Here is a 24,602-nt window from a genome sequence, read left to right as displayed (position 1 = left end):
ACTGAGCCTGCGCGTCTGGAGCCTGTGCTCTGCAACAAGAGAGGCCGTGATAGTGAGAGGCCCGCGCACCGCAATGAAGAGTGGCCCCCACTTGCCGCAACTGGAGAAAGCCCTCGCACAGAAATGAAGACCCAACACAGCCAAAAATAAATAAATAAATAAATAAATATTTTTAAAAAAATAAAAGAAAAGAAAAGAAGAAAAAATTCATTTTTCTGACCTTAAGGGAACAAAAGTCATCCTAGGAGGAAATTGCCTGTGCCTTCTCAAAGATACAAATGTTCTACCTGGTCTTCTCCAGGAACACTTATCTCCACCATCTTTTAAAATACAAATTTTGAAAAAGGGGGTAATTTAGAACATGACTTGTCAAGGATAAATAGAAATCCTAAGTGTCTTTTCTGTAAACATTAGTAAAAAGAGTTTAGCCATCTAGACAGGTGACCTTGATTTGTTTCATCTGCCAGAAGCCCAATTTGAATCCAATCTCTTCTGTAAATGATGGGTTTTACATATTTGTACCTGACTCATGGCTGAAATTTTGAGACAGGAGCTATGAGGTTTTTGTTTGTACCTATCTATATATGTGTTATAGATGTATGGTACTGCCAAAATTCATAAAACAGCTCTATTTAATTGGCTTTTAAAATTAAGTGTTTATATAAATACTCATAAATGTGAAGAAAACCAGCCAAATGAATTTCAGGTTCACATGATCTGGGAAATATTCAGTACTGAACGGATATCTGGTATTAAAGCTAGCTTAAGCTTTTTGGTTTAATTAATATAGACGTCTTTAGAGTCATCAATGTTAAGTATAATACTTCTTCTGTTGTACCTAGGTTTACTGAAGGTCAAGTTTATGTTATTCCTATAGCAAATTTGTCAGTAAGAAAATTAACTCGACGTGAAAAAAACTTTTAAGGCAAGTAAGATGTATGTCTTCAATGAAAGAAGGTGTGAGGAATAAAAAAAAATACTGAAAAGAGTTGTGCATGATCAGGATTTTCTAAGATTGGATTAAATTTAGTTGGGCAAATGGATTTTGTTGGGAGTAGGCTGAGGCAAGACTGGATTTGGTTTCTCCCTGCAAAGTTTTCTTGAAATGCTGCTTTTGATAACATATTATGTAAATTTCTTTGCCTTTAAGTGAACTGTTTTTGCTTTTGAGACCTCTTTTAACTTTGGTTAAGGAATAAGTATTGTCTCACAGTGACCTATGATGGTATTTGACCAAGTATTTTAAAACTTTTTGACAAACTCACCAAAGATCAAATTTTAATTAGTTCTTTTGATTTACAGCTAACTTTGGGATGCTTTAGAGGGCCCCTGAGGCATCTCAAAGAAAAATACTTAACTAAGATTATTTGGTGTGTTAAGTTAAATGTAATCATTCCTAATTCTGGTTATTGTAACCAAGTTTCTTTATCAATTACACTGTAATCAGAGGTTTAATCATGCCTTTTAAGTGTTCTGTCATTTATAGATGGCTATTTTTGTACTCTGATGCTGTTACAAAAAGTGCTTCATCATCAAGAAGATTCATAGGAAGGCTAAGGAAACAGTCACAACAGTTCCATATCAAGATGATGGCTGTGCGAGGATTCCAGCCCATACCAACTTAAAACAAGGAGCTGTCCTGTCCCTGGGGTCCCTAGATCAAGCATCTAGAGATTTTTACTCCCTGACAGGCAGGATCGATCCCCCTACTCAGCCTTGAAGCAGTTACAGAGATGGACCGTTGCCCCTCTACTTCCCAGAAGAATATAGGAGTAAAATCTCTGGGGAATGAAAGAGGAGGAAAGGGGGCAGGGTACAACATTTAAAAGAATGGCATAGCCATCGAGGACATTAACTGGTTAGAAACAACTAGGTCCAAGATGGCAGAAGATTTGACTTCCACTAGACCTTGAGCCTCATTATATGCTCATCATAATACATCAACTAAATGATACACCCACCAGTGCCATGACAGTTTCCAGGCTGACCATAAAAGGTCAAAAAGTGGACGGTGGCCCAATTCCTGGAAATCCCTGTCCCTTCCCCAAAATAGTTAGACTAATCCTCCCACTCATTAGCCTATGAAATTACCCAGCCCATAAAAACTAACCACCACATATTTCAGGGCCTCTCGCCTTCTGAGATGGCCCACACTCCATCTGTGGAGTGTTTCTCTCTAAATAAATCCACTTCTTACCTATCACTTTGTCTCTCACTGAATTCTTTCTGCCATGAGACATAAAAAACCTGAGCTTCACTAAGTCCTGAGATCAGGTGTGTGATTTCAATTAAAAGACAGTGGGTTCAAGTCCCAACCTGGGTTTTGGCTGGGTTTGAGTCTGGCCCACGGGTTCAAGTCCCATCTGAGGTGCACGGTTTCAATACGTGTAAGTAATGATAATTTGGTCTCTAATTCCAATATTCATTCTTTTTAAAAGTTCATGTCTTATTGCATTACCCAGAAGTTCCAAAAAATATTAAATAATACTGGGTTATAACAAGCAACTTTCCTTTATCTCTGATTCTAACAGGAATGCCTTTAGTGTTTCAGCATAAACATTAGTTCTTGGGGTCACCACACATTTCCTGAGTGCATTCTCAGAGCTAGGTTCTATGCTACTGCCAAGGGTATAAGGTGAAGAGGACACAGATCTGACCGCCAAGAACTTAAAATTGGTTTTGTATAATGTCATATACTTAGTCCATCCATTTTGTCACCACGAGCAGAGGCAGCCTTCTTTATTTTGGATTTGTAATTAGGATTGAGTGATGTGACATGTACTTCCCAGGGTTCTTTTGAGATAATCATGGAGTTCATCTCTGTAGTATGTTCATTTGAGATCAAACTTAGCTGCGTGTGATAATATTATTGTAGGCTTCTATAAATATTTTCATCCTTTGGGCAGCTAACTGCCAATGCCCTTTATGATGCTTTTTTCTCTGAAATGGCCTTGGTAGGCATATTCACAAAGCCACTTCCTGGATCATTCCATTTCCCAAGAGAAAGTATCTATGGAAGAAAGATGTCTTTGGAAAGAAGGTAGATTGTGAGTGCAGGAAAATCTGGAAGCTGGGGCATTTTGAATTCTCAGATACTCAGGTAAATAGGTGTCTAGTTCTTCTTGTACTTTGTACTAACAACCATTACCTTAATTCAGGAAATGATAGAGCTGTGTATCTTCCCAGGGAAATTCTTTTCATATGTGTTGCTCCAAGAAAACATGAGGTAATCTCAGGCATGGGGGGAGGGGGTGGGCTAGGACAGCACCACTTTCAGTCCTGGGCATTGCTGGCTGCTGAAGCCCCTCCACTCCTTCTTCTCTCTTGCCCCACTAACAGGACCCAGATATTCCTGAGTATCCACTCATGCAGCCCAGTTACTTGGAGGGAAGCTGACCTTTCTCAGCTCCAACCTGGAGCCTGTCAGGACATTCTCACAATTTTCCAGTAACTGGTTTAAGGCTGTCCTGCAACTGCATGAGGTCAAGGAAACCAAGACTCTGCTCAGGATGTGGAGAGTGACACCCTCTCTCTCCTCTGGAGCATGATGTGAGCACATGTCCTGGGATGGTTCCAGTCATGTCATTACCAAGAACAGAGCCAGCCTTGGGATCAAGCTGATCCCAGAAAGCTGAGTGCAGGGAGAAAGGGGAAAGCCCAGGTCTGAGTTGCATGTTCAATTGCCCTGGAGCCCACCTTCTCCCTGGCCTTGCAGACATGAGGCCTGCCGTCCCTTTCCATCTGACCAGATGAGGTGCATCTTCTGTCACATGCAATGAGCCACACATGCCGGGTAACCAGCCATTATTGCTGGCATGCTGTGCTCAGAAATTTCTTAGTCCTGAGATCCTCCGACCTCTGCACATTGCTGCTCCGGGGACAGGCAGCCACAGGAGTCCTAAGCAGGAGCACACCCTGCTCACTTCACATCCCCAGGCTGAGCAAGCAGGTAACTCACAATGGCTGGCAAAGTTAAAGAGAGGGTTCTGAAGAGCAAATGCTATACAACTGCCTTGGATTCTTATAATCTTTTCTTTCTCTTTTTCTCTGTTTAGAGACAGAAGTAATGACTCATAAGACAAAAACCTAAAGACCCCAGTCTCTTGGTGCAGGGAGCTGGTGTAGCCTATGTCACAGTGTCCCAATGTGCAGCTTGCATGTCACCCAGCTGTTTCCTCCACAGGGTCTAAAAGGATTTGCCATGAGGAAGTGCCCTGGAGTACTCAGAATATGTTCTGTCAGTGTAACCGAGCAGGACCCTACGGGGTCTTCCCAGGACAGACCCCTCCCCCATATTCTCTGCTATAGCTCCTCTCTGAAGTACCTAGATGATAGTATCTGATGCATATTTCCTGAGTTTTCTAGATGCTGGTACCACCACCAGAAGGAAGAAATTAATGCTTGATGATCGTGAGCCCTAAGGATTGATCACCATCAGAGAATTGTGCACAGCTGATCACAGACCCTGGCATGTCCCTCTCTCACCTGGCCTTTAAAAATGCTTTGTTGAAACCCTTTGAGGAGTTTGGGGTATTTTTGAGCACGCGCTACCCGTTCTTGCTTAGCCCTGCAATGAGCTTTTCTCTGATCCAAACTCTGATGTTTTGGTTTGTTTGGCCTCACTGTGCGCCAAGCACATGAACTTGCATTTGGTAACATTAGGTCACGTATTAATAATACCACACAACAGTGGCAACCCCAAACGTTCTCTTTGCAAAGTGAAGGTTGTTTATTGCTTGTTATGATTTTAACAGGCGAGACCCTACATAGGAACTATAATACCTACAGGTGGTCTTTACCAAATGCCTGCATAGAGTAGAATGTTGGAATGAATTTCGTGTGTGTGTGTGTGTGTATGTGTGTTTTCCCAGAGTTCTCACTTTCCCTTTCCTGGTGAAGCAGAGTCCACCCTCCCAGTGGTGGGATTGAGAGACAGACAGTGGGGATCTCTGCTGGGGCCGTGTGCGTGCCTGTCACCTCCCCTCACATCGTCCACACCCGCCCAGGGTTCACTGTGCTCACACGCATTTCCACTAGGGGAAAGCAAACATCACACGTGTTGAAGAAAACCGATCAGACTGCATTTTCTTATAAAATGAGATGAAAAAATAAATCTAAACCCACCTCTCAAGTGTCGCTCTTCTTTAAACTTTTATATATGATAAAGCTCTTATTTTTCTTTTCAATATACTCTAGTTAGAAATTTTAAAAAATAAACTTTCTTTTTTGGTACCTTTCATTTCCTGTGTTAGCCTTGGAAATATATAAAATACATCTCACTAGAACTCTTCTGTGCAAATAATAAACATAAATAATATTAACATCTATGTTATAAAAAAAGCATTTCGAGGTTTTCACCGCTGCCACCGCCAGCTGTAATCCCTGGAAGGAGGTCCTAGAAGTAGTCCGTGGTCTGCCCACTCAAGCCTCGCAGGTCCTGGTCTGGCTGCGGGGGGCTGGGTAGGAACTCGCCGTCCCGCCTGTCCATCTGTAAACCACTTCGGGAGAACTGTAGGACACTTCCCAGCCCGCTGACCAGAGAGAGGGAGGAAATCCAGTTGAGTGAGCTGAGGCTGGGCAGGCTGAAGATGGACGACAGGGCAGCTGCCCTGCTGGCACTTGTGGGTTTCATCTTGGAGTCCCCTGGACAGCCTTCCGGGATCACCTTCCCTGGTGAGGAGGACCCTGGGGTCTGGCTGCCCAGCCCTTCCAGCAGGGTGTCCTCCCTCAGAGACATGCCCATGTCCACCACGCTGGGCTCCCCGCTGGCCTCTGGAGAGCAGGACGACTGCTGTGCATGCCAAAACACCTGCGAGCTACAGTCCTGGGAGAAGGACCCCGAGGCACTGATGCTCCTCTGTTCTGACGGTTCCGTCCTCGGTTCTCCTGGGAGGTGTCCCTGAGCAAAGGTCTCTTTGGGAGCCCTGAGTTTCCTGGGGGACCTTCTAACCAACTGGCGTCCCAGCTGCAGTTGGGTGGGGAAAAGGCTCCTCTGCAGGGCTTTGAAAAACAATCTGGAAAGAACATATAGAACACAGTCAGCTATTGCTGCAGTGGGGCCTTTGAGCTTCTGAGACATGAACGGTACAGGAACACAACAAAGGAGAATGCTGTCAGAGCCCACGTGGGACCCAAAGGCCACTGTCCCTGATACCCACCTGGGCAGCAGCGCGGCGACAGGTGCTATGAGACAAATGAAGTAAAACACAGGGTCGCCCATTAACGTCTGCATGGTCCAATAGGGGTTGGATGGAGGGTAGCACATTGCACAGGAAGCATTATAAATCAAAGCCACAGTGAAAAATAAAAGTATACTGAAGCCACAAGCCATCCAGTTGAGCCAGGTCTGAGGGGGAAAAAGAAAGGGCTTTTATCTCAACAAAAATGCACTGGTCCTCTACAAGTGGAGGATGTAAGAGGGCGTAGTGGGAACAGGGTGGTCGGTGGGGCATGGAGCCTTGAGAACTGGTGGACCGGCCTGAACACAAGTGGGGAGATGGAAGTCAGGTGCCAAGGGAAGGACAGGGAAGGAGAGCTGGGGTGGAGGGGCTCAGGCAGGCAGGAGCCCAGCACTGCCCGGGACAAGTGCTGCTCCCACACCCTGGGCTTGCGTGTGCATGGCCGGCCTGTGCATCTGCTTTTGTTCTCATCACAGTGAGGCCAGCTTTGCAGTCCCCCCCAGCCCCCAACTCAAATCTCTGCTCAATCTCACAGAATGTGCACGGAAGTAAGCAGATCGCAGACCAGCCCCCTTCTGGATCAGGCCCACAACTCTCACCCAGGTCTTGGTTTCTATACCCAGGTGCAGGAGGAAGGTGAACAGCGCGATGGCGGTGATGGGGGTCCCCCAGGTGAACATGTCTGTGTCTGAGTCGTGGTAGGCCTGAAAGACAGCGAGGTCCTGTGTCTGTATGTCGCCAGATAAAGCTGGTGGGAAAGGCTGGGCCGGGTGCCAACTTACCAGGTAGGGAATGAAAAAACACACCAGGCTCTGGAAGGCAGCATCAGCCATGTTCAACCAGAACGTACGAGGCCGATATTCCTGAGACACAAAAACAAGCACGGAGATTACAGGAAAGGCCTCATCTCTTCAAATGGTTTTCCGTCACCTACGGGGGCCATGAAGGCACAAGTCAAGCACCCCAGGGACACCTGCTAATTCAGGACTTTGGAGAGGGAGATCCTGGAGTGTGGAGGGCTGGTGAAAAAACACTACAGAAAGGCCTACAGGGACACATGGGGCTGAGTAAGTCACTGCGAGCATTTGTGCCCACAAGGCCTGCTACAGCATTCTCAGTCAACAGCAGAAAGATGAAAATGCTTTCTAAATCCCATAAGGAATTTCCCTAGACAGGGACTAGTGCATGAAATTCCGGCACCTGCCCCAACCTGAGCCGCCTACTTTGTCAGGGCTTTGCTTCCCTCCGTTGGTGGACCCGCTAGAATATTTCTTAAAAGTGAGTTATTTTAAAATTAGATCATGGGTGTTTCCTAATGTTAAAATCAAAAAGCTGTCTACCATGGGCAAAAAATGACTTTGAAACAGACTAATCAAGTCTTCCTTATCTGGATGCCCCAATCTGTATCTGGCACTGCGGAGTTCTGAGCTGCTGGTGCCAGCACTGGCCCGCAGGACGCAGGACGCGCAGAGCAGGCAGGATGAGCGTTTACTGAGCACTTACGAAAGCCAGGCCCTTCTGGTTTGTCCCCAGGACAAACTCCCTGTGGCCACCTAGGACGTGAGGCCTGGCTGAGTGCAAGAGCTCCCCCACGTGACAGGTGACAAGCGGAGGCCCTCCTCATCTACCTGACCCTAAGCAGCCCCCTACCTACCCCAGGCTGCCTGTGGGGAAGTCCACTCTTCAGTAAATCAGTTCCGAATGAGAGACCATTGTGGGATATGCGGGGATCCGTTCCCTGGGCACTCGTATAATAATTCCAACCAGCCCAAGAGAAGCACTCACAGGGCTTTCTTTAATGGCCAGCTAGGAACAGCTGGTAATTAGCACGTCAATCTATGTGATGTATTGATGTAAACATGTATTTTACATCATCTGTTTGTGTTCACTTGTTCTTCCCAGGGTTTCCCTAAGGGTTTATTTTCCCATTAATCCCCATTCAAAGGAAATCACATTTCTTTGGGGGTGTTTTAGAAAAATCTCTGCTCTGCCTGCAGTCATCCCACGTGACTTGGATTCCAAACGGGCTTTCCTTGGGCTCCTGGAGACTCCTGGTGTAAAGACAGTTTTCACCTCAGTATACTTTTTAAAAAATCTTTTTTTTTTTTTCAAAAAGCTTTATGTAAATTGATATACAAAAACCACACACTTTAAATGTACACATTTCGATGGGTTTGGGCACATACATACACCCCTGATACCATCACCACAACCAATCAACCCTCTACTTAAATAAATGCATTGCAGTCAAGAGACAGAATTCTTTGTTTTCCTCCCACTGGTCAGATTCTAGAATTTTAACTGTTTGTTCCACAGTGTCCATTTTTTTCTTGGAAGATTTTATTTTATTTTTTAAATTTTATTGGAGTACAGTTGATGTATGATGTTGTGTCAGTTTCAGGTGTACAGCAAAGTGATTTACTTATACGTATATATATTCTTTTTCAGATTCTTTACCCATATAGGTTATTACAGAATATTGAGTAGAGTTCCCTGTGCTATACAGTAGGTCCTTGTTGGTTCTCTATTTTATATATGGTAGTGTGTGTATGTTAATCCCAAGCTCCTAATTTATCCCTCCCCGCCAATGTTTCCCCTTTGGTAACTGTAAGTTTGTCTTTGAAATCTGAGAGTCTGTTTCTGTTTTGTAAATAAGTGCATTTATATCATTTTTTAAAATTGGACTCCACATGAGTGATATCATATGGTATTTGTTTTTCTCTGTCTGCCCAGGGTGTCCATTTAAAGGCAGGTGTGGGACCTGAACTTTCCAGGAGCTGGATGTGGAGCGTGGAGGGCCAGGAGATGGGGTGGGGGGAAGGGGAGCTTCACCTCCATGTTCTGGCCGCTCTTGTAGAGCTGCGGCTTGGTCAGCAGCACGTCAGCCGGCACGTCCTTGTCCAGCACCCCAGTCACAAGCTGGGGAAGCGATGAGAAGAGCAGATTAAAGAAGATCAGATACCACTGGTCAATCATGGCGGATGCAGAGAAGCCACAGTAAAACTGGAACCAAAACAGGAGGCCCACGAACATCTGCGATCAAGGGAAGAGTGGGAACAAGCAATTCTCAGCTGCCCTGCAGAATCTTGTCCAAGGGAGCTGAGGGCTTTGCAGAGTCTGACTGTAAAGACTGAATTTATAGGCAGAAATTGTCTCCAAAGACAGTCCTCACTTTGGTGCCCTCTGTCTCTCCCTCCCCCTTCTCCTCCCTCCTCGATCCCTCGAGCATCAAAGACCAGCATTGGCAGCTGGGAATTCCCACCAACAGCCCTTGGAGGGATGGAGTCTTGGGCCCAAATGCCACAGATCATAAGAGAAAACAAAACAAAGGTCTGGCAGGGTCTAGGGTGGCTCCCATCTCAAGAGGGTTGGCTGGATACCTCACCCATCATGAGGCTTCTTTCCTTGTGCTCCACGCTGTGGCACTAAACCAAACCTACCTGGGCTACACCCTGGATCCTGCCTCCCTCTTTTAATGAGGAACAGTGTGCAATTATTGACTCGCATGGAGGGGAGGACACACACAAGCATGGCGGTAAAGTTGATGGTGACACCAACATCACTGCCTTGACTGAGCCCTGGTATCTGCTGGGCACTCTGTTAGTGGGTGAGCTACAGGCATTATTGCTGGTCCCTACAGCTATGCTGAACAGGAAAGTGAGGTTCAGAGAGGTGGAAGAGCCTCCTCCCATGCGCAGTAGGAGCTGGGTGGACCTCTTCCCACTATTACTTGATCACTGAACATCCATGGCCTGATGTTTTATGGGGCGCATGGAAAGTTAGCAATTGCAAAGCATTCCTACACTTATTAGCTGTGCAACCTGGCACAGACCATTTAGCCCCTCTCTGCCTCAGTGACCTTGTCCGTGAAATAGGCACACCAATGGTACGTAGCTGTGGGGTTGTGGTGAAGATTAATGACTAATGCACCTTCAAGTACTCACAAGAGCTTCCTGCATGCTGAGATGCTCATCAGTGCTTTGTGGTCGTTACTGTCGGCAGGATGGCTATTTCCTTTGTTTGAGGCTCAAGCAGGGTCAGTGTGCTCACCCCATTTAGAGGAAAGTAAACTGAGGTCCAAGATGTCAAACGACTGGACTATGGTCATTGTATGAGTAACAAACCCAACTTGTTCAACCACTCGTGGCCTGGAGGAGCCATGGTGGAAGAACATTCTCTGCTGTGCACCGCATACAACGGCCTGGGTGTGGGCTCTGGAGCTGCCGCTGTGCACATTTCTGACCTTGACACAGTCACTTAACCTCTCTGAGCTCGGGTTTCCTGACCTGAAAATGGCTTGTTCCAAAGATCAGAAAAAATGATAGTCTACACTGATATCACCTCTAATGACACAGATCCTCCAGGACTTGTTTCAATCTATGACTTAATGCAACTTTTCCCCTCCACCCTGAAAACTGACAAACCTGGCTTTTTCATTGACTTTCTTCCCTTTTTCACACCCACGCCTGCTTTTCTTTCTCCCACCTCCTCAGGCACAGCCTAATGACTCATCAGTGAGCAAGTGGAGTCAGACAAAGAGGAGGAAAAGTACTTAAGATACCTGAGACTTTTTTTTTTTTTTAACTGCAGTACCCAAAAGCCTTCTCCCCAAACCACTGTTGCTATGGAAAGTTTTCTTCTCTGCTCCTCACTGGAAGGAAGGCCAACTTATTCCTAAAACTAATGAATTTCTCACTTTGGGAGGCAGAGTGATTATCCTCGAATTTCTCAAGTAGATTAAGTACTTGTTAACAGAGGCCTTGCATCTTATACAGAATAAAAACAGGGACCCCTTCTCGTTCCTTGTCCCCTCCGTGAGGACAGATTCACCGTGGCAGGCAGGAGCCAGTGACCATTGCAGGCGGCCACTCTGGGCCTCGTCTGCAACTGAAATACTGAATGCCATCCCCTCAATCTGAGAACTTTTCATTAGGAATTACAGAGAGCAGAGTTCAATTCACGTGTTCCATTTTGTTTTGTTTTCAGATAAAGAAAACAAAATCCACAGAAGGCAAATAACTCGCTCCAGATTGCACAGCTAATGAACTAAAGAAAAGGGGCTAGGATTCCACCCTGCCCAGCCCCGCTCACCTTTACTCAAAGCACCCTCCTACACCCTTGGGAGCTGGGACCCTCCAGGTTTGCAACTGTGTGCTTGGTGGGGAGGGGTGGTGCTAGGGAAGCAACGCCACGCAGTCAGTAAAAAGGGAGTGATCTGACAAGGACAGGGACAGCACGGCACATCCTTGTGTGGATTGAGTCCCAGGCAGAACCCAATCTCAATTTATTTCCAAGACCCAACTTATAAAATTAGACATGCCATGATTGGTCCTGAATATCTGTATTAATTTGCTATAAGACATTTCAGAATAATGGGTGAGAGTGAGGAGGTGGGAGATGGGAAAAGAAAGGTGGGTCTAAGCGTCTGGAACAAACTACAAGAACATGCACAAGAGCTGTCCTGATGGTAGTTCAGAGTGAACATGGAGATTTAAAATGGAATTAGAAATAAACAAATAAACCTTTTAATTTATTTGATTTTGTTTCAGAAGACTACAGGATGATCTTGACTTTGGAGCTGTGGATTTCAGCAGGGTAGGTTTATGGGACTACTCGGCAGAGTCAGTTACCCCAAGAGTTTATTTACTTTGTCTCCTTGTTTGTACATTCAACCACAAGCTATCAGAGGCAAGACGGACAAGTAGCAATCCGGCAACTTCTCAGCAGAACGTCTATACCTCACTTACAAGTAGGGTAGGGTCTTGAAATGGCCATGTGGTCCAGCCTGGAGGACTATGGCTGCCATACAGCTGTCTGCCAAGGACACAGTAGTGAAAGAACTAAGATTTAAATGTTCGGGTCAACAGGGAATGGACCAGGGCCCTGGATCAGAGTCCCTGGAGAGACAGAATTGTCCTGAGCCAGCCAGGTCTGGGAATGCCCTAACTGAAGGGTCAACTACAGACTGAGCTGGCCAGAGAGGGTGCCTGCTGGCATCCCCTTCCCACTGGCCCAGGGTGGGCGCATTTTTTTACCGATTGTTTCTACTTTATTAAATCTGGACCTCAAAGCTTCAATGCCATAATTGCTATATCAAAGCCCATTTGTATCTGAATAAACAATTTTCTATGAAATCAGTTTAGGTCACAATCAAATTTTTATCACTTCACATGCTTCATTCACTGGTTCTGAACAATCTTTTCTTTTTAAAAAAAATTAATTAATGTTGGGGGTGCATTGGGTCTTTGTTGCTGCGTGCGGGCTTTCTCTAGTTGTGGTGAGCAGGGGCTACTCTTCGTTGCAGTGCACAGACTTCTCATTGAGGTGGCTTCTCTTGTTGCAGAACATGGGCTCTAGGCGTGTGGGTTTCAGTAGTTGTGGCACGCGGGCTCCAGTAGTTGTGGCTCGCGGGCTCTACAGCACAGGCTCAGTAGCTGTGGCACACGGGCTTAGTTGCTCCGCAGCATGTAGGATCTTCCCAGACCAGGGCTCGAACCCGTGTCCTTTGCATTGGCAGGTGGATTCTTAACCACTGCACCACCAGGGAAGTCCCTGGACAGTCCATGTTAATCTTGGATTTACAAGTGAAATTATTTTATTTGCATATTTATTGAGACGGTGCAGTGGACTAGGTGTTGTAGTAGAGTGTAGTAAGTTGTAGTAGAGCGTCAATGTCTAGTGTGGAAGTACCCTGAATAGAAAACTATGGTAAAATGTGATGATGCCTATTGTTGACAAATACAGAAGCAACAATGCAGCCATAGGAGTATGTATATTCATGTCGGCCAGGGGAACGAGGAAAGGCTTCTCGAAGACTGCTCAGTATCAGGATCAAAGCCTGGCTGAGTCCTCGCATGCTGACCCAGGACTGCCAATCACACTCCTGCTTATCTTCTGATCCCCTGCCTGCTCTGGAGAGAGCACCAATCAGAGCACTGCTGTCTGTGGGCACCTCGGCAGACCACTCCTTAGAGACCAAGGGACAGAGTGGTCAAGGGCTTGGAAGCTGGAGTCAGATGGATGGGGGCTGAATGCAGCCTCAGCCACTCACTGGCTGATGATCTCATGCAAACCCCTGGACCTCGTGGTCACTCTACTTCTTATTATAAAGCTCCAAGTGGATGTTCTCCTTGGATCTACCTGTTTCTATCCTCAGAGGTGCAGGTGAGTTAAGACTTCTGACCCTGCAGGGTACAACGCCAGGCCAGGCCTGGGGAAAATCCACAAAGGTCAAGGAGGGTGGGACCAATGGGAGGCTGTGGGGTAGCCCTCCGGCCACGTTCAGGTGATGGTCCTGTGAATCTCAGGCCTTTCACATCAAAAATCCTTGACTCTGGCACCAAATACGTACTGTGTTTTTGTAGAAGAAGTACAGCACCATGTTGGCAAGTCGGGAATAGCACCAGTGTCCATGAACGATCAAGAGCCTCTCGAGGTATCGGAATTTGGGCACCGCAAAGTCGCTGGCCATCACTGCCTTGAAAGGGAGAGAGTTCCCGTTACTGGTGCCCCTTCACTGCGCCTAATGTCTGTCTCATCTCCCCCCAAACACAAGGCACAAAATGGACGGAGAAATCCAGTCTGAGCTGGCTGTACCACTGTCTCCCTGATGAATGCCTGCATTTAAGAAAAATCCAATCTAAACAACACTCTAGTTTAGGGATATCACCCTAGAGGACTCATTTAAGATTTCAAATATATGTAATGATGGATTTTTAAAGTTTTTGCTTTTTCTTTTCCATGCTTTCTTTTCCATACATTTCTGCTTATCTTTGAGGGTTATTCCACACAAAAATGTTAAGTCTGCTTTTCAAATTTTATGGACTTCCTTAAACAACACCTGGAAAAGAGTAGGTGATGATGTCCCATCTGTGCAACAGAATAACATCGTTGTGCATGACAGAAAAGAATGAAGCCTTAGAATGTCTGCTTTCTGAACCCAAACACAAGGATCTGAAAGCAAATAATGTCTTTACTCCTCTTCCTGTCAACATGTAGGAGTCAAGGGTTTTGTGCATCTTTTCTACTTTCCTTCATTTATTCCATGATTCATCCCCTCAAAAATCATGTATTAAGACCCTCCAGTTGCCAGGCATAGACTTGGAGACAGACACCATCACACAGGGTCCCTGTCCTCAATGGAGTCAGTCTAAAAACTCAAAGGGTTGTTAAACAGAGTTAAGGAGAGGCCCAGGGGGTCTTTGAGAAGCAGCCCCGACCCTTGAAAACTGCAGATAGACCCTTCCTTCCAGGCCTTACCTGCTTCTCCAGCCTTTGGCCACAACTTTCCACCTCCACACCCCAAACACACTGCTTGTTCCTCCATCAAGGGAGCCTCCCCAATGCTCCCAGCTGGGTTAGAGCCTCCCATCACATCCTCAACAGGGAAACTAGTTTTCTCTTTCACAGCACTCACTACAATTATGACTACTGGTGTAAGTTTAAAATACTTCTCTGTCTTCCCTCTCTGGACTTTCTGAACATCCCATGAGAGCTAGGACGGTAGATGTTGTGATCACCCTGCAGCCCTAGTTCCCAGTCAGTGCTTGGCCCATGGGGCACTCAACAAACATCGTTGACCAGAAGACTCTACAAAGACTGAGCACCTAAGAGCTACAGAATCTCCTTGGTCCCCTCTGTCTCTCTGCCCTGGACACCCTTCCCACCTTGGCTGAGCTGGGGAGCTGCAATCACCCTCACTCTTCCTCAGGGATGCAGCTTGGACTCCTTGGGTCCCTGTGGCCACAGCGCCCCACAAAGTGCATCTCCCAGAGAGCTCTGCACAATGTCCCTTTGCTTATCAGACTGACTAACATGCAAACAGGGCCACATTCCCCTGGGTAACCTGAGCCCTTAGAGCAGTAAGAAAAGGTGTCCAGTCTTACTGCCATCTTACATAATGTGCCCTTAAAAAAGAAGTATAGCTTTAAACAATACAGAAGCATCCAGTAACACCCCACGCAGAAGTCACGTCCACTCAAAGCCAAGTCTCAATACAGCTTGGCTGATCCCCACACCTCTTTCATGGCTCATAGACCCCTCTGGCTCCTGCCCTGAGGCCATGCAGTGGGGGCAGCTCACGGCCCTCCTCACCCACATGCTCAACCTTAGAGACTCTGATACAAAGTGGATTCACTGGGTGCATTTCTCTGTATATGTGGTTTACAAGCACTGCCCTGGGTAGCTTTTCACTCTAGGAAATGAATGCAAAGGAGGCAATGCTGAAAAAATCAGAAGGAATTAACTATTTTGTTCATTCATTCAACAGATGTGTTTTGAGCTTCCCGCATGTACATGGCACCATGAAGAGGCACGGATGAGTCCAAGCTGGGCTCTATTTTCAATTTCATGGAGGAAGGAAAATGTACAATAAGGTAACACAAGTCAGAGGACGGGCAGTAGGAGAGTAAGAAGATGCTGAGGATGGGCCCAAGATGGAGCGACCGTGCTTCTGGCTCAGGACTTTCCATCTTACTGCGATTTCAGTGTCAAGTGAGAAAATCAACAAGCCTGCACAAGCATGGCACATGAGAGTTCAATAGCTAATTACTGAATGAATGCATCAATGAGATCAACCAATGACCAGTGACCAACATGCTGATTTTTAAAAGAAGACAACTGGATAGATTGTTCCTGAAAGTCTCCACCAAGTTAAAAAATACTGTGACTCAAAGTTAATCAAATGTTGGCAATTGTTGTAATGTTACATCCAAAAGAAGTACATCTTTTTCCTTTTAGATTTGTTTTTTTTGATGTGGACCATTTTTTTAAAAGTCTTTATTGAATTTGTTACAATATTGCTTCTGTTTTGTTTTCGGTTTTTTTGGCCACGAGCCATGTGTGATCTTAGCTCCCCAACCAGGGATCGAACCCACACCCCCTGCGTTGGAAGGCGAAATCTTAACCACTGGACCGCCAGGGAAGTCCCAAGAAGTACTTTTTTTTTTTTTTTTTTTTTTGCGGCATGCAGGCCTCTCACTGTTGTGGTCTCTCTCGTTGCGGAGCACAGGCTCCGGACGCACAGGCCCAGCGGCCATGGCTCACGGGCCCAGCTGCTCCGCGGCATGTGGGATCCTCCAGGACCGGGGCACGAACCCACGTCCCCTGCATCGGCAGGCAGACTCTCAACCACTGTGCCACCAAGGAAGCCCAAGAAGTACATTTTTAATGAACTCATTTGTTCATCGTCTGGATCACATGTCAGGAACCAACACAGTGGCAAATGAAAAATGCAGAAATAAATTTTCACATGAGCAAGGATGGCTGCACTCCACCTTTATAGTGACACCAGGATACAACAGTCCTACAGCAAAGTCCATTCTTCAAATGGTATCACTAATGTTCAGGAACAGTAAAAAATGCCTTTGAGGGACGAACCACTGACAGCCAGAGAAAGGCGATGACTCACCATGCCTCGCTCCATCCCACCTTTTCACAGAAATACACTAATAGACACATTCACTGCACATGGCTTCATAAACATGAAGAGCTGGTCTCCTACCACTGGCTTAGCAGAAGGAGAGCACCAGTTGTACTGAAGTCCAACCCTTTATTTAGCTCTGCGGCACAGAGCCCACAAGAAGGCCAGCACAGCTCACAGTGTGAGGACCCCTTGGTCACCCAGGACAGCCCCTTTGGTCTTTACCTGCATGCCCTCCTGGCCTGAGAGTCCCACGCCCACGTCTGCCACCTGGATCATGCTGACGTCATTGGCTCCATCTCCTAGAAACAGCACGGGCAGGAAGAATCATTTGAGTTGAGATGCACAGAATCAAATCAGCTTGATGGATCTTCCTGGGTTCTCTGTAAGCTGGGTCCTGTGAAGGGTCCTGGGGAGGAGTGAGGAAGAGGCAGTGCAGAGTCTGCCTTGGGGGAGCCAAGTTATGCAGCCAGAAAGAGCCTAGTGGGAGGCTTGCACCCACCAGCCACACCAGGAGGTATTTCCAAGCGGTGGCCAGCATGTCCCTTTCTAGTTAGTACACGTTCCAAGCTACTGGCTCATACGCCAATAGAGCCCTTCACGTGGCATCCAGCACCGAGAGAGATATGACCACCACCTTCATTGCTGTTTCCTGAACCACTCCAGACTTTGTCACATGTCAGTCAAGGCTACTCCAATTCATACTCAGGTGAGTGGTTTTCTAAACTGAACGAAGGAGGTTAAACTCTGCCCAAACAAACTGTGGAGCTCTTTTTGTACATCAGTGTCCAGCTAACTCATTAGCTACTGTGCCCACCCTTGGGCTCTTTGAGCATGTGATAAAGGAGACCGTCTACTTATTCAGTCACAGAAAATGTGTAGGAATATAGGGTATAGGTCAGAGCTCTGGACACCTTTAGGGAAAGGCAAGCAGACTTAAAGTCATTGTCATTCAGTGATAGTGACCGTTCTTGGAACAAGGCAGCAGAAGGGCCCACATCACCAAGTACCTCCCAAATTTCAAATATGCAAAAAGTGTAGATACATAAAGTCAGAGTATCTCAGACCATGGCTATAGGACATCTCTCCCTTGTGATTCCTCTGTTCTTTATTGCACTGGGCCCAACACATGGGTGATGAGTCAATATTTGTCAAATTGAAATTCTGTGAAGCAATAACCTCTGCAGTTTTTTCCAGAACGTCCCATTCAAAATGAGATATGTAGACAATGATGTTCTCTGGATTATTAGCTGCTGGATGCCCAGGACTAGGTCATATCCATGCTTTAATTCATAGAAAGAAATGAACTAAAGTTGATTGGTCCTTACTTTCCCTTTCCCTTTTGAGTTTCTATTTTGTTTTTTTCTTTTCTTTCTAATCAGCCAAGCTCTACCTCCGTTTTCCTAAATGAGTGCCACACATCAGTGATTCAGTGGCTGAGCAGGCACTGACCAGGCAGTGAAAATGTGCTTTATCATTCAGGTCTTACACCAGCCCCGCTGGGGGGCACTGTCCTCATGTTACACAGGAGCAAAGTTATCGGTAAGGGTGCAGACCCAGCCTGCAGACTCCTCAGCTTCTCCCTCCAACACTTGCTCAGAGAGCCCTAAAGGCCTCTCCAGGCACATGAGGGCAAAGGTGGTCCTGAGACAGCCTCCCTGAGGAGGGGCCACAGAAGAGCTGCCTGTCTTAGCCTGAACCAAGGGGCCACAGATGAACACACACTCACTCCCCTTAGCAGATACCATGGCCCTGGGGATGTGCAGGGCCGTCTCCATGACGACCATGCTAAGGCCATCCCCCACGGACTGGGCTCAACACCGGCCTCAACTATCCTGATGAGGTGTCCTGTATGACAGGGCTGCAATCCCTACGTCATCAAGGAGGGGCTGTCACAGACCTTTTGTAGAAAATACAGTAACTATTACTGATTGGTGAGGATGCTTTATTTCAGAGCCAACTCTCACCCCGGTGTTCATTCTATATGCAGGGAAAACAAACTGTTTGATATCGATATCGGGGGATCCCGGGGATCATATCATCTCTTTTCCTGGGCTACCTGCAGTCTCTCCCATCCCTCACCAGCAGGTGGCGCTGCCAAGTCCCTGAACCTCACTGGAGGCTGGACCTGTATCAGACGTGGGGACACTCCCCTGGGGGAGACAGGTGAGCACCGTACAGCACGGAACAGGGGCCGAGAAGGCTCTCCAGACCAACAGTCTGCAAGGAAAAACCACCATTAGATGCACAGTCCTTAAGGAAATGACGCAAAATTTAGCAACTATTCAGACCTTAGGAGGGTAGATGCTTGTCTTGAAACAAAGTTCAGCAGACAAGAAGCGATGGAAATTCTGATCACCATGGAGTCGCTGGGTCGTGCAGCATGATGAAGCCTTGGACTCCAGGCGGCTCACGGCCATCAGAAGCACCTGTAAAGGGCCTTCTTCCTAAGTTGGCCTGGGGTCGTGCTTAGTGTGCTGGGCTCCACCGTGGCCGAGGCTGCTGGACAGTAGTCTTCTGTCGCCCAGGAGACAGTAATAAGCTCCATCTTCTTCAACCACCATTGAATTACTGACTTCCTAATATGTAGCTATATCTGTTGCTAGTACATTTTGTGGCTTTCAAATCCAAGCTTTATATTTGGAACAGGCTGCCTGTTTCATTGTATCAGGTGTGATTTTATAAATAGAAAAAAGAGCAAGGAAGCGTTTTCCCATCCTATGGCATAGCGTAGAAGGGGCAGGAAATTCAAGATGCTTTGACAGGAAGCAGCTGCAGAGGTGGGGGCTGTTCGGCCTGGATACTTGCCTATGGCCAGAGTCATGGCCTTGAGCTTGCTCCTGACCAGCTTCACCACCATGCTCTTCTGCAGGGGAGTCGAGCGACAACAAAGGACAGACCGGCACTGCTTAGCAAGGAAGAGGAATTTGTCCTCCAGGTTTTTCTCGAGGGCGTAGGCCAGACTTCTCCCATCGATCACAAGGCTGGGGCTGGGGCCAGACATGGCAGCTGCAGAGGGCGGGCAGAGTGGGGAGAAGCCCACGCTCACGCCACCAGCGGTCTTGTCGGCAGCACTGTGGGGGCTCCTGGACTGCACATAGTGTAGGCACTGGTCCAGCAGGGCTGCGCACGCCTCCTGAAATGGACATGAGAGGATGGTGCAGGTCACTCGGCCGCATCACAGACCAGGCTACCTGCACAACACATCTGAGAATCTCCAGGGACCCAGGCTGCAGGCTCTGCCCAAGAGGTGGCTCTCCTGGGCCTGGGAAGTCAGTAGAAGTAGATGACTTTCAACATGAAAGGATTTGAGTTGGTTTAGGGTTCCTATAAGACTCTACTTGATTCCGTTATACTGTGTAGAGGTTAGGACAAAGTATTTTCACTTTGGGAGGCCTGGCCAGACTGGCTAGCTGCTGGCTAGTTAGGCTATGGGAGCTTTCCAGGCACTTCCCCATGGTCCTCAGAGGCCCTTACTCAGCCCTTCTTGTTTCCTAGTGAGGTACCAACAAAAGCTTCTGTTGTGATTAGCTCTGAAAGAAGAGTACTCAGTGTCTCCCTAAGCTCAGGAAAATGAAGTTAAAAAAAAAAGCCTAATTACTGAGGCTTTGAATTGGCAGTGCCCTTCCAAAGCTGTATCTGAGTTCCAGAAAGAATAGGGAAACTTCCTGGGGACCCTGCAAGGTCAGGGGACAGAGGCATAGGAGGGAAAAGTGTTTCCAAGAACGAACACACTCCAGGGAACTCAAGTGGTTCCTGGTCCTCCACGGATGGCCACGGATGGACAGTAGCCCACAGGTTAGTAAGCAGCTTCCTACAATGCACTGTGGGAATCCAGGTGTGTCCGACAAGCACTTAACTGAGGACCTTTTATATCGAGGAAAGTGAGTGAGACTGGAGAAAAGAAGACCAAGAAGACGCAGCTGTTGGCCCTGAGTGATGGGCAGGCAGCCGGACACACACACACACACCCATGACCACAGCAAGTCACTGACAAGCATGTGCAACATGTCCCTGGATACAGGGAGGGGCAGACTTGCTTCCAGGCAGGGCTGGGAGTGGTGGTGACCGGGAAGGCCTTGCAGAGAATGCGGGACCTCATTGCAGGAATACCATGGATGCCCTGGTCCTAGCACAAGGCACTGACAAGGTAGGATGGAGCAAGCACACCCTGCCTCCCCTACAGGTGCAGCTGTGGCACCTGGACAGATTCATAGGGCCACTTTGAGTACTCAGAGTAAACAGCAGCTGTCAGACTGGGGAAGAAGACTGGCATTCTAAACACACTGAACTGCAAGGTTTCCACTGTCACTCTGGCAGGCCCTCACCTGGACCCAGGTGTCACGGAAGCTGGAGGTGGGCACCGAGGCTGGGACAGAGAAAGCTCCAGCTCTAGAAGCCCTCTACTTCTGGCTTGAGGAGAGGAAAAGAGAACTTCCAATGCTTAGAGAAAATGGAGGAAACCCCATTTTTATTTATTTTTTCCTCTATTCTCTTGAACCCAGCCCCAGGCAATTTTGCTCTGTGGGCAGCAGTAGGAACAACAGTGGTAGCACAGCCATCTGTTGCTGGGGACTCTGAGGGAGGTGGTCCTTCCTTCCTATCAGAGCATCTGTGGCCCTAGGACAGCAAGGCAATGGCTGCCCTCCTTTCTGTCTGTCCTGCCACCACTTGGCCCTGGAAGTCGGTGCAGAAGTACAAAGCAGATCAAGGTAACTCAAACCCCAGCTTTCATGCCAGAGGGAGTCCCAGAGAATCAGAAAGTACTGGAAAAATTGTCAGGAGGGGGTAGCTTGGCAAAAATGTGAGACAGATTCTAACAGCTTGGCAAAGGCCAAACAAGACTGACATTGAAATCAACACCCCAAGGCTGTTCAGAGCCTGCAGCCTGCACCCAAGAGGACTGATATCCTGCCTTAAAAAAATCCACATACTCCAAATTTAAAATGACCAGAGTGCCATTCAAAATACCCACAACATAACTCCAAATTTATCAGCATATAAAGAGCTAGGAAATTCTCAGTGCCTGTGGTAAAAGACAATCAACAGAAGCCAATGTCAAGATGACACACATACTGGAATTACCTGACAACGACTCTGAAGCAGCCATTATAAAAGTGTTCCAAGAAGTAGGAAAAAATTCTAGAAATGAATAGAAAGGAAGTCTCAGCAAAAAACAGAAGATATAAAGAGGAATCAAATAAAAATTTTAGAACACCCAAAACACATTAACAAAAATGAAAAGCTCACTGGATTCCACTTATGTGTCCATCATTGGATTACATAAATAATTTACATAATTTCTCTGTGCTCAGTGAGGGGGATTATAACCCCCACACTCTCTAAGTGTGAGCTGTGCACAGTGACTTCCTTCCAGAGAGGACAGTGTGAGAATTAGTTTATGGGGGAGAAACCTGACAAAATTAACATCCACAGTGATACGTCATGTTGATAGAATGTACTCTTGATATGATGTGATGAAATGATGAAAATGGCCCTTTGTCTGTGGTCTTCTTCCCCAAAACTCATAACTTTAATCATGAGAAAGATATCAGACAAATTCCCACATAAAGACATTCTACGAAACACCTGAATGTATCTATCCTCAAAACTGTCAAGGTCATCAAAAATGAAGAAAGTTTGAGAAACTGTTATAGCCAGTAAGAGCCTAAGGAGACATGACGACTGAATGTAATGTGGATCCTGGGGACTACCCTGGTGGTGGTCCAGTGGTTAAGAATCCTCCTTCCAATGCAGGGGACGTGGGATCGATCCCTGGTCAGAGAACTAACATCCCACATGCCGTGGGGCAACTAAGCCCATGCACCACAACTACTGGCCCATGCGCTCTAGAGCCCACGCGCCACAACTAGAGAGCCTGCGTGCTGCAACTACTGAGCCCGCACACTCTAGAGCCCAAGCACCACAACCAGAGAGAAGCCTATGTGCTGCAATGAAGAGCCTGTGTGCTGCAACTACTGAGCCCGCACACTCTAGAGCCCAAGCACCACAACCAGAGAGAAGCCTGCGTGCTGCAATGAAGAGCCTGTGTGCTGTAACTAAGACCCGATGCAGCCAAATAAATAAATTGATTTAAAGAAAACGTAATGTGGGTCCTCAATGAGATTCTGGAAAACAGAAAGAACATTAGGTAAAAATTAAGGCAATCTGAATACAGCACAGATTTTAGTAAGTAACTGTATATCAATACCATATTAAAAATTGTAAAGATGTTAATAATAGGCAAAATTATGTATAGGTGAAACAGTACTATCTTCACAATTTTTTTGTAAATCTAAAACCATTCTATATAAAAAGTTTATTTTTAGAAAAACACTAAATGGGCTCAATAGAAGAATGGAGATAACAGAAGAAAAAGTCAGTGACCTCAAAGACAGATCAAGAGAAATTATCCAATTTGAATAAGAAAGAAAAAAAATTGAAAACTGAAGAGCACCTGCGGGACCCTTGAGAAAATAACAAAAGACCCAATATTCATGTCATCAGTCTTACAGAAGAAGAGGAGAAAGTGCAGTGCAGAAAAAGTATCTGATGAAATAATGGCTGAAAACTTACCAAATCTGGTGAAAGACATAACCCCACAGATTAAAGAATCTTAGCAAATCCCAGATTATAAATCAAAAGAAATCCATGCCCAAACACATTGTAATGAAACTACTTAAAATTATAGACAAAGAAAAACATAGGAAAGCAGCTAGATATAAATGATTCATTAGCTATGGGGTAATAATGATTCAAATGACTGTTGATTTCTCACTAGGTACCACAGTAAAATAAAGACATTATCTGATGAAGAAAAGCAAGAGCATTTGCCACCAGTGGACCTACTCTAAAAATTAGATAAAGGAAGTTCTTCCTAGAGAAGGGAAATTGTGCCACAGGAAACCTGAAACAATAGAAATGGAAGAAGAGCAACAGAAGTTGTAAATAAAATTTAATTTATGTAAATATAATTTATTTTAACTAAATATAATGGACCATTCTTTTCCTCTTGATTTCTTTAAAATACGCTTTTAGATTGAAAGCAAAAAATATAATATCTGATGAGGATTTCAATTTATGCAGTTGTAATATATGACACTATCAATGTTAGGGGGAAGAGTAAGGGGCAAGCGGAGTGGTAAGATTTCTTCATCCCACTGATTCTAAGTAGACTGTGACAACTTAAGTATGCATAGTGCAATCCTAGAAAATACACTAAAAAAGCTAAGTGATGTCGAAACATAAGAGACAAATTAAAATGAAATACTAAAAAATGTTCAAATAACCCAAAAGAAGGTAGAAAAAGGAATGGAGGAACAAAAAACAGAGAATAATAAGAAAACAAAAGATAAAATAATAGACTTGAATCCAAACATATTGATAATTATAATAAATGTAAATGATCTAAGCATACCAATTAAAAGGGACTATCTGAATATATGAAAACATGACCTATCTACCAAAAAAAACATAAACAAACAAAAAACCTCACCTCATTTCAAATGTAATGCTACAGGTAGATTAAAAACTAAAGGATCAAACAAGGTATGCCATGCAAACAGAAATCAAAATAGCTGGAGTAGCTATTTGGGGCCAGAGTAAATTATTTCAGGCTTTTCAGATCATTCAGTCTCTGTGGCAACTACTCAAAACTGCCATTATAGCATGAAAACAGCCAAAGATTGTATATAAAAACATGGGGAAGGCTGTGTTCAAATAAAACTCTACAGAAGCAGGTGGTAGGTTGGATTTGACCCATAGGCCACAGTTTGCTGACCCCTATTATAGAAAAACTGAACCATACCATCTCTCAACTGGATCTAATTGATATACCAGGCAACAACACGGCAGAACACACATCCTTTTCATATGCATATGAACATTCACCAAGATAGACCATACCCTGGGTCATTAAAAAAATTAATATGAAAGAATTAAAATCATAAAAAGCATATTCTATGATGATAATGGATAGAAATCAATAAAATAGGTTTCAAATA

The 24,602-nt window shown here is 45.8% G+C and overlaps 1 protein-coding gene across 2 annotated transcripts in view; it reads right to left on the bottom strand.

Moving 5' to 3' along the window:
* Positions 1 to 257: 257 nt before the first annotated feature.
* ATP10A (ATPase phospholipid transporting 10A (putative)) overlaps positions 258 to 24,602 on the bottom strand; it is a 181,275-nt gene continuing 156,930 nt past the window's right edge. For both annotated transcript variants that reach the window (XM_049706097.1, XM_004271676.4), the window contains 8 exons: positions 19,408 to 19,735; positions 16,825 to 16,901; positions 13,531 to 13,656; positions 9,012 to 9,212; positions 6,962 to 7,042; positions 6,779 to 6,883; positions 6,159 to 6,346; positions 258 to 6,014 (listed from right to left, as the gene is read on the bottom strand). In XM_049706097.1, the coding sequence (XP_049562054.1) occupies positions 5,396 to 6,014; positions 6,159 to 6,346; positions 6,779 to 6,883; positions 6,962 to 7,042; positions 9,012 to 9,212; positions 13,531 to 13,656; positions 16,825 to 16,901; positions 19,408 to 19,735 (1,725 nt within the window). In that variant the 3' untranslated portion in view covers positions 258 to 5,395. The remainder of the gene's footprint in view (positions 6,015 to 6,158; positions 6,347 to 6,778; positions 6,884 to 6,961; positions 7,043 to 9,011; positions 9,213 to 13,530; positions 13,657 to 16,824; positions 16,902 to 19,407; positions 19,736 to 24,602) is intronic.

The sequence above is a fragment of the Orcinus orca genome, chromosome 2 (genome assembly GCF_937001465.1).
Source record: "Orcinus orca chromosome 2, mOrcOrc1.1, whole genome shotgun sequence".
In the NCBI taxonomy this organism is placed as follows: Eukaryota; Metazoa; Chordata; class Mammalia; order Artiodactyla; family Delphinidae; genus Orcinus; species Orcinus orca.
The sequence above is the reverse complement of the archived record's forward strand: the minus strand, read 5'-3'. Positions and strand labels throughout refer to the sequence as shown.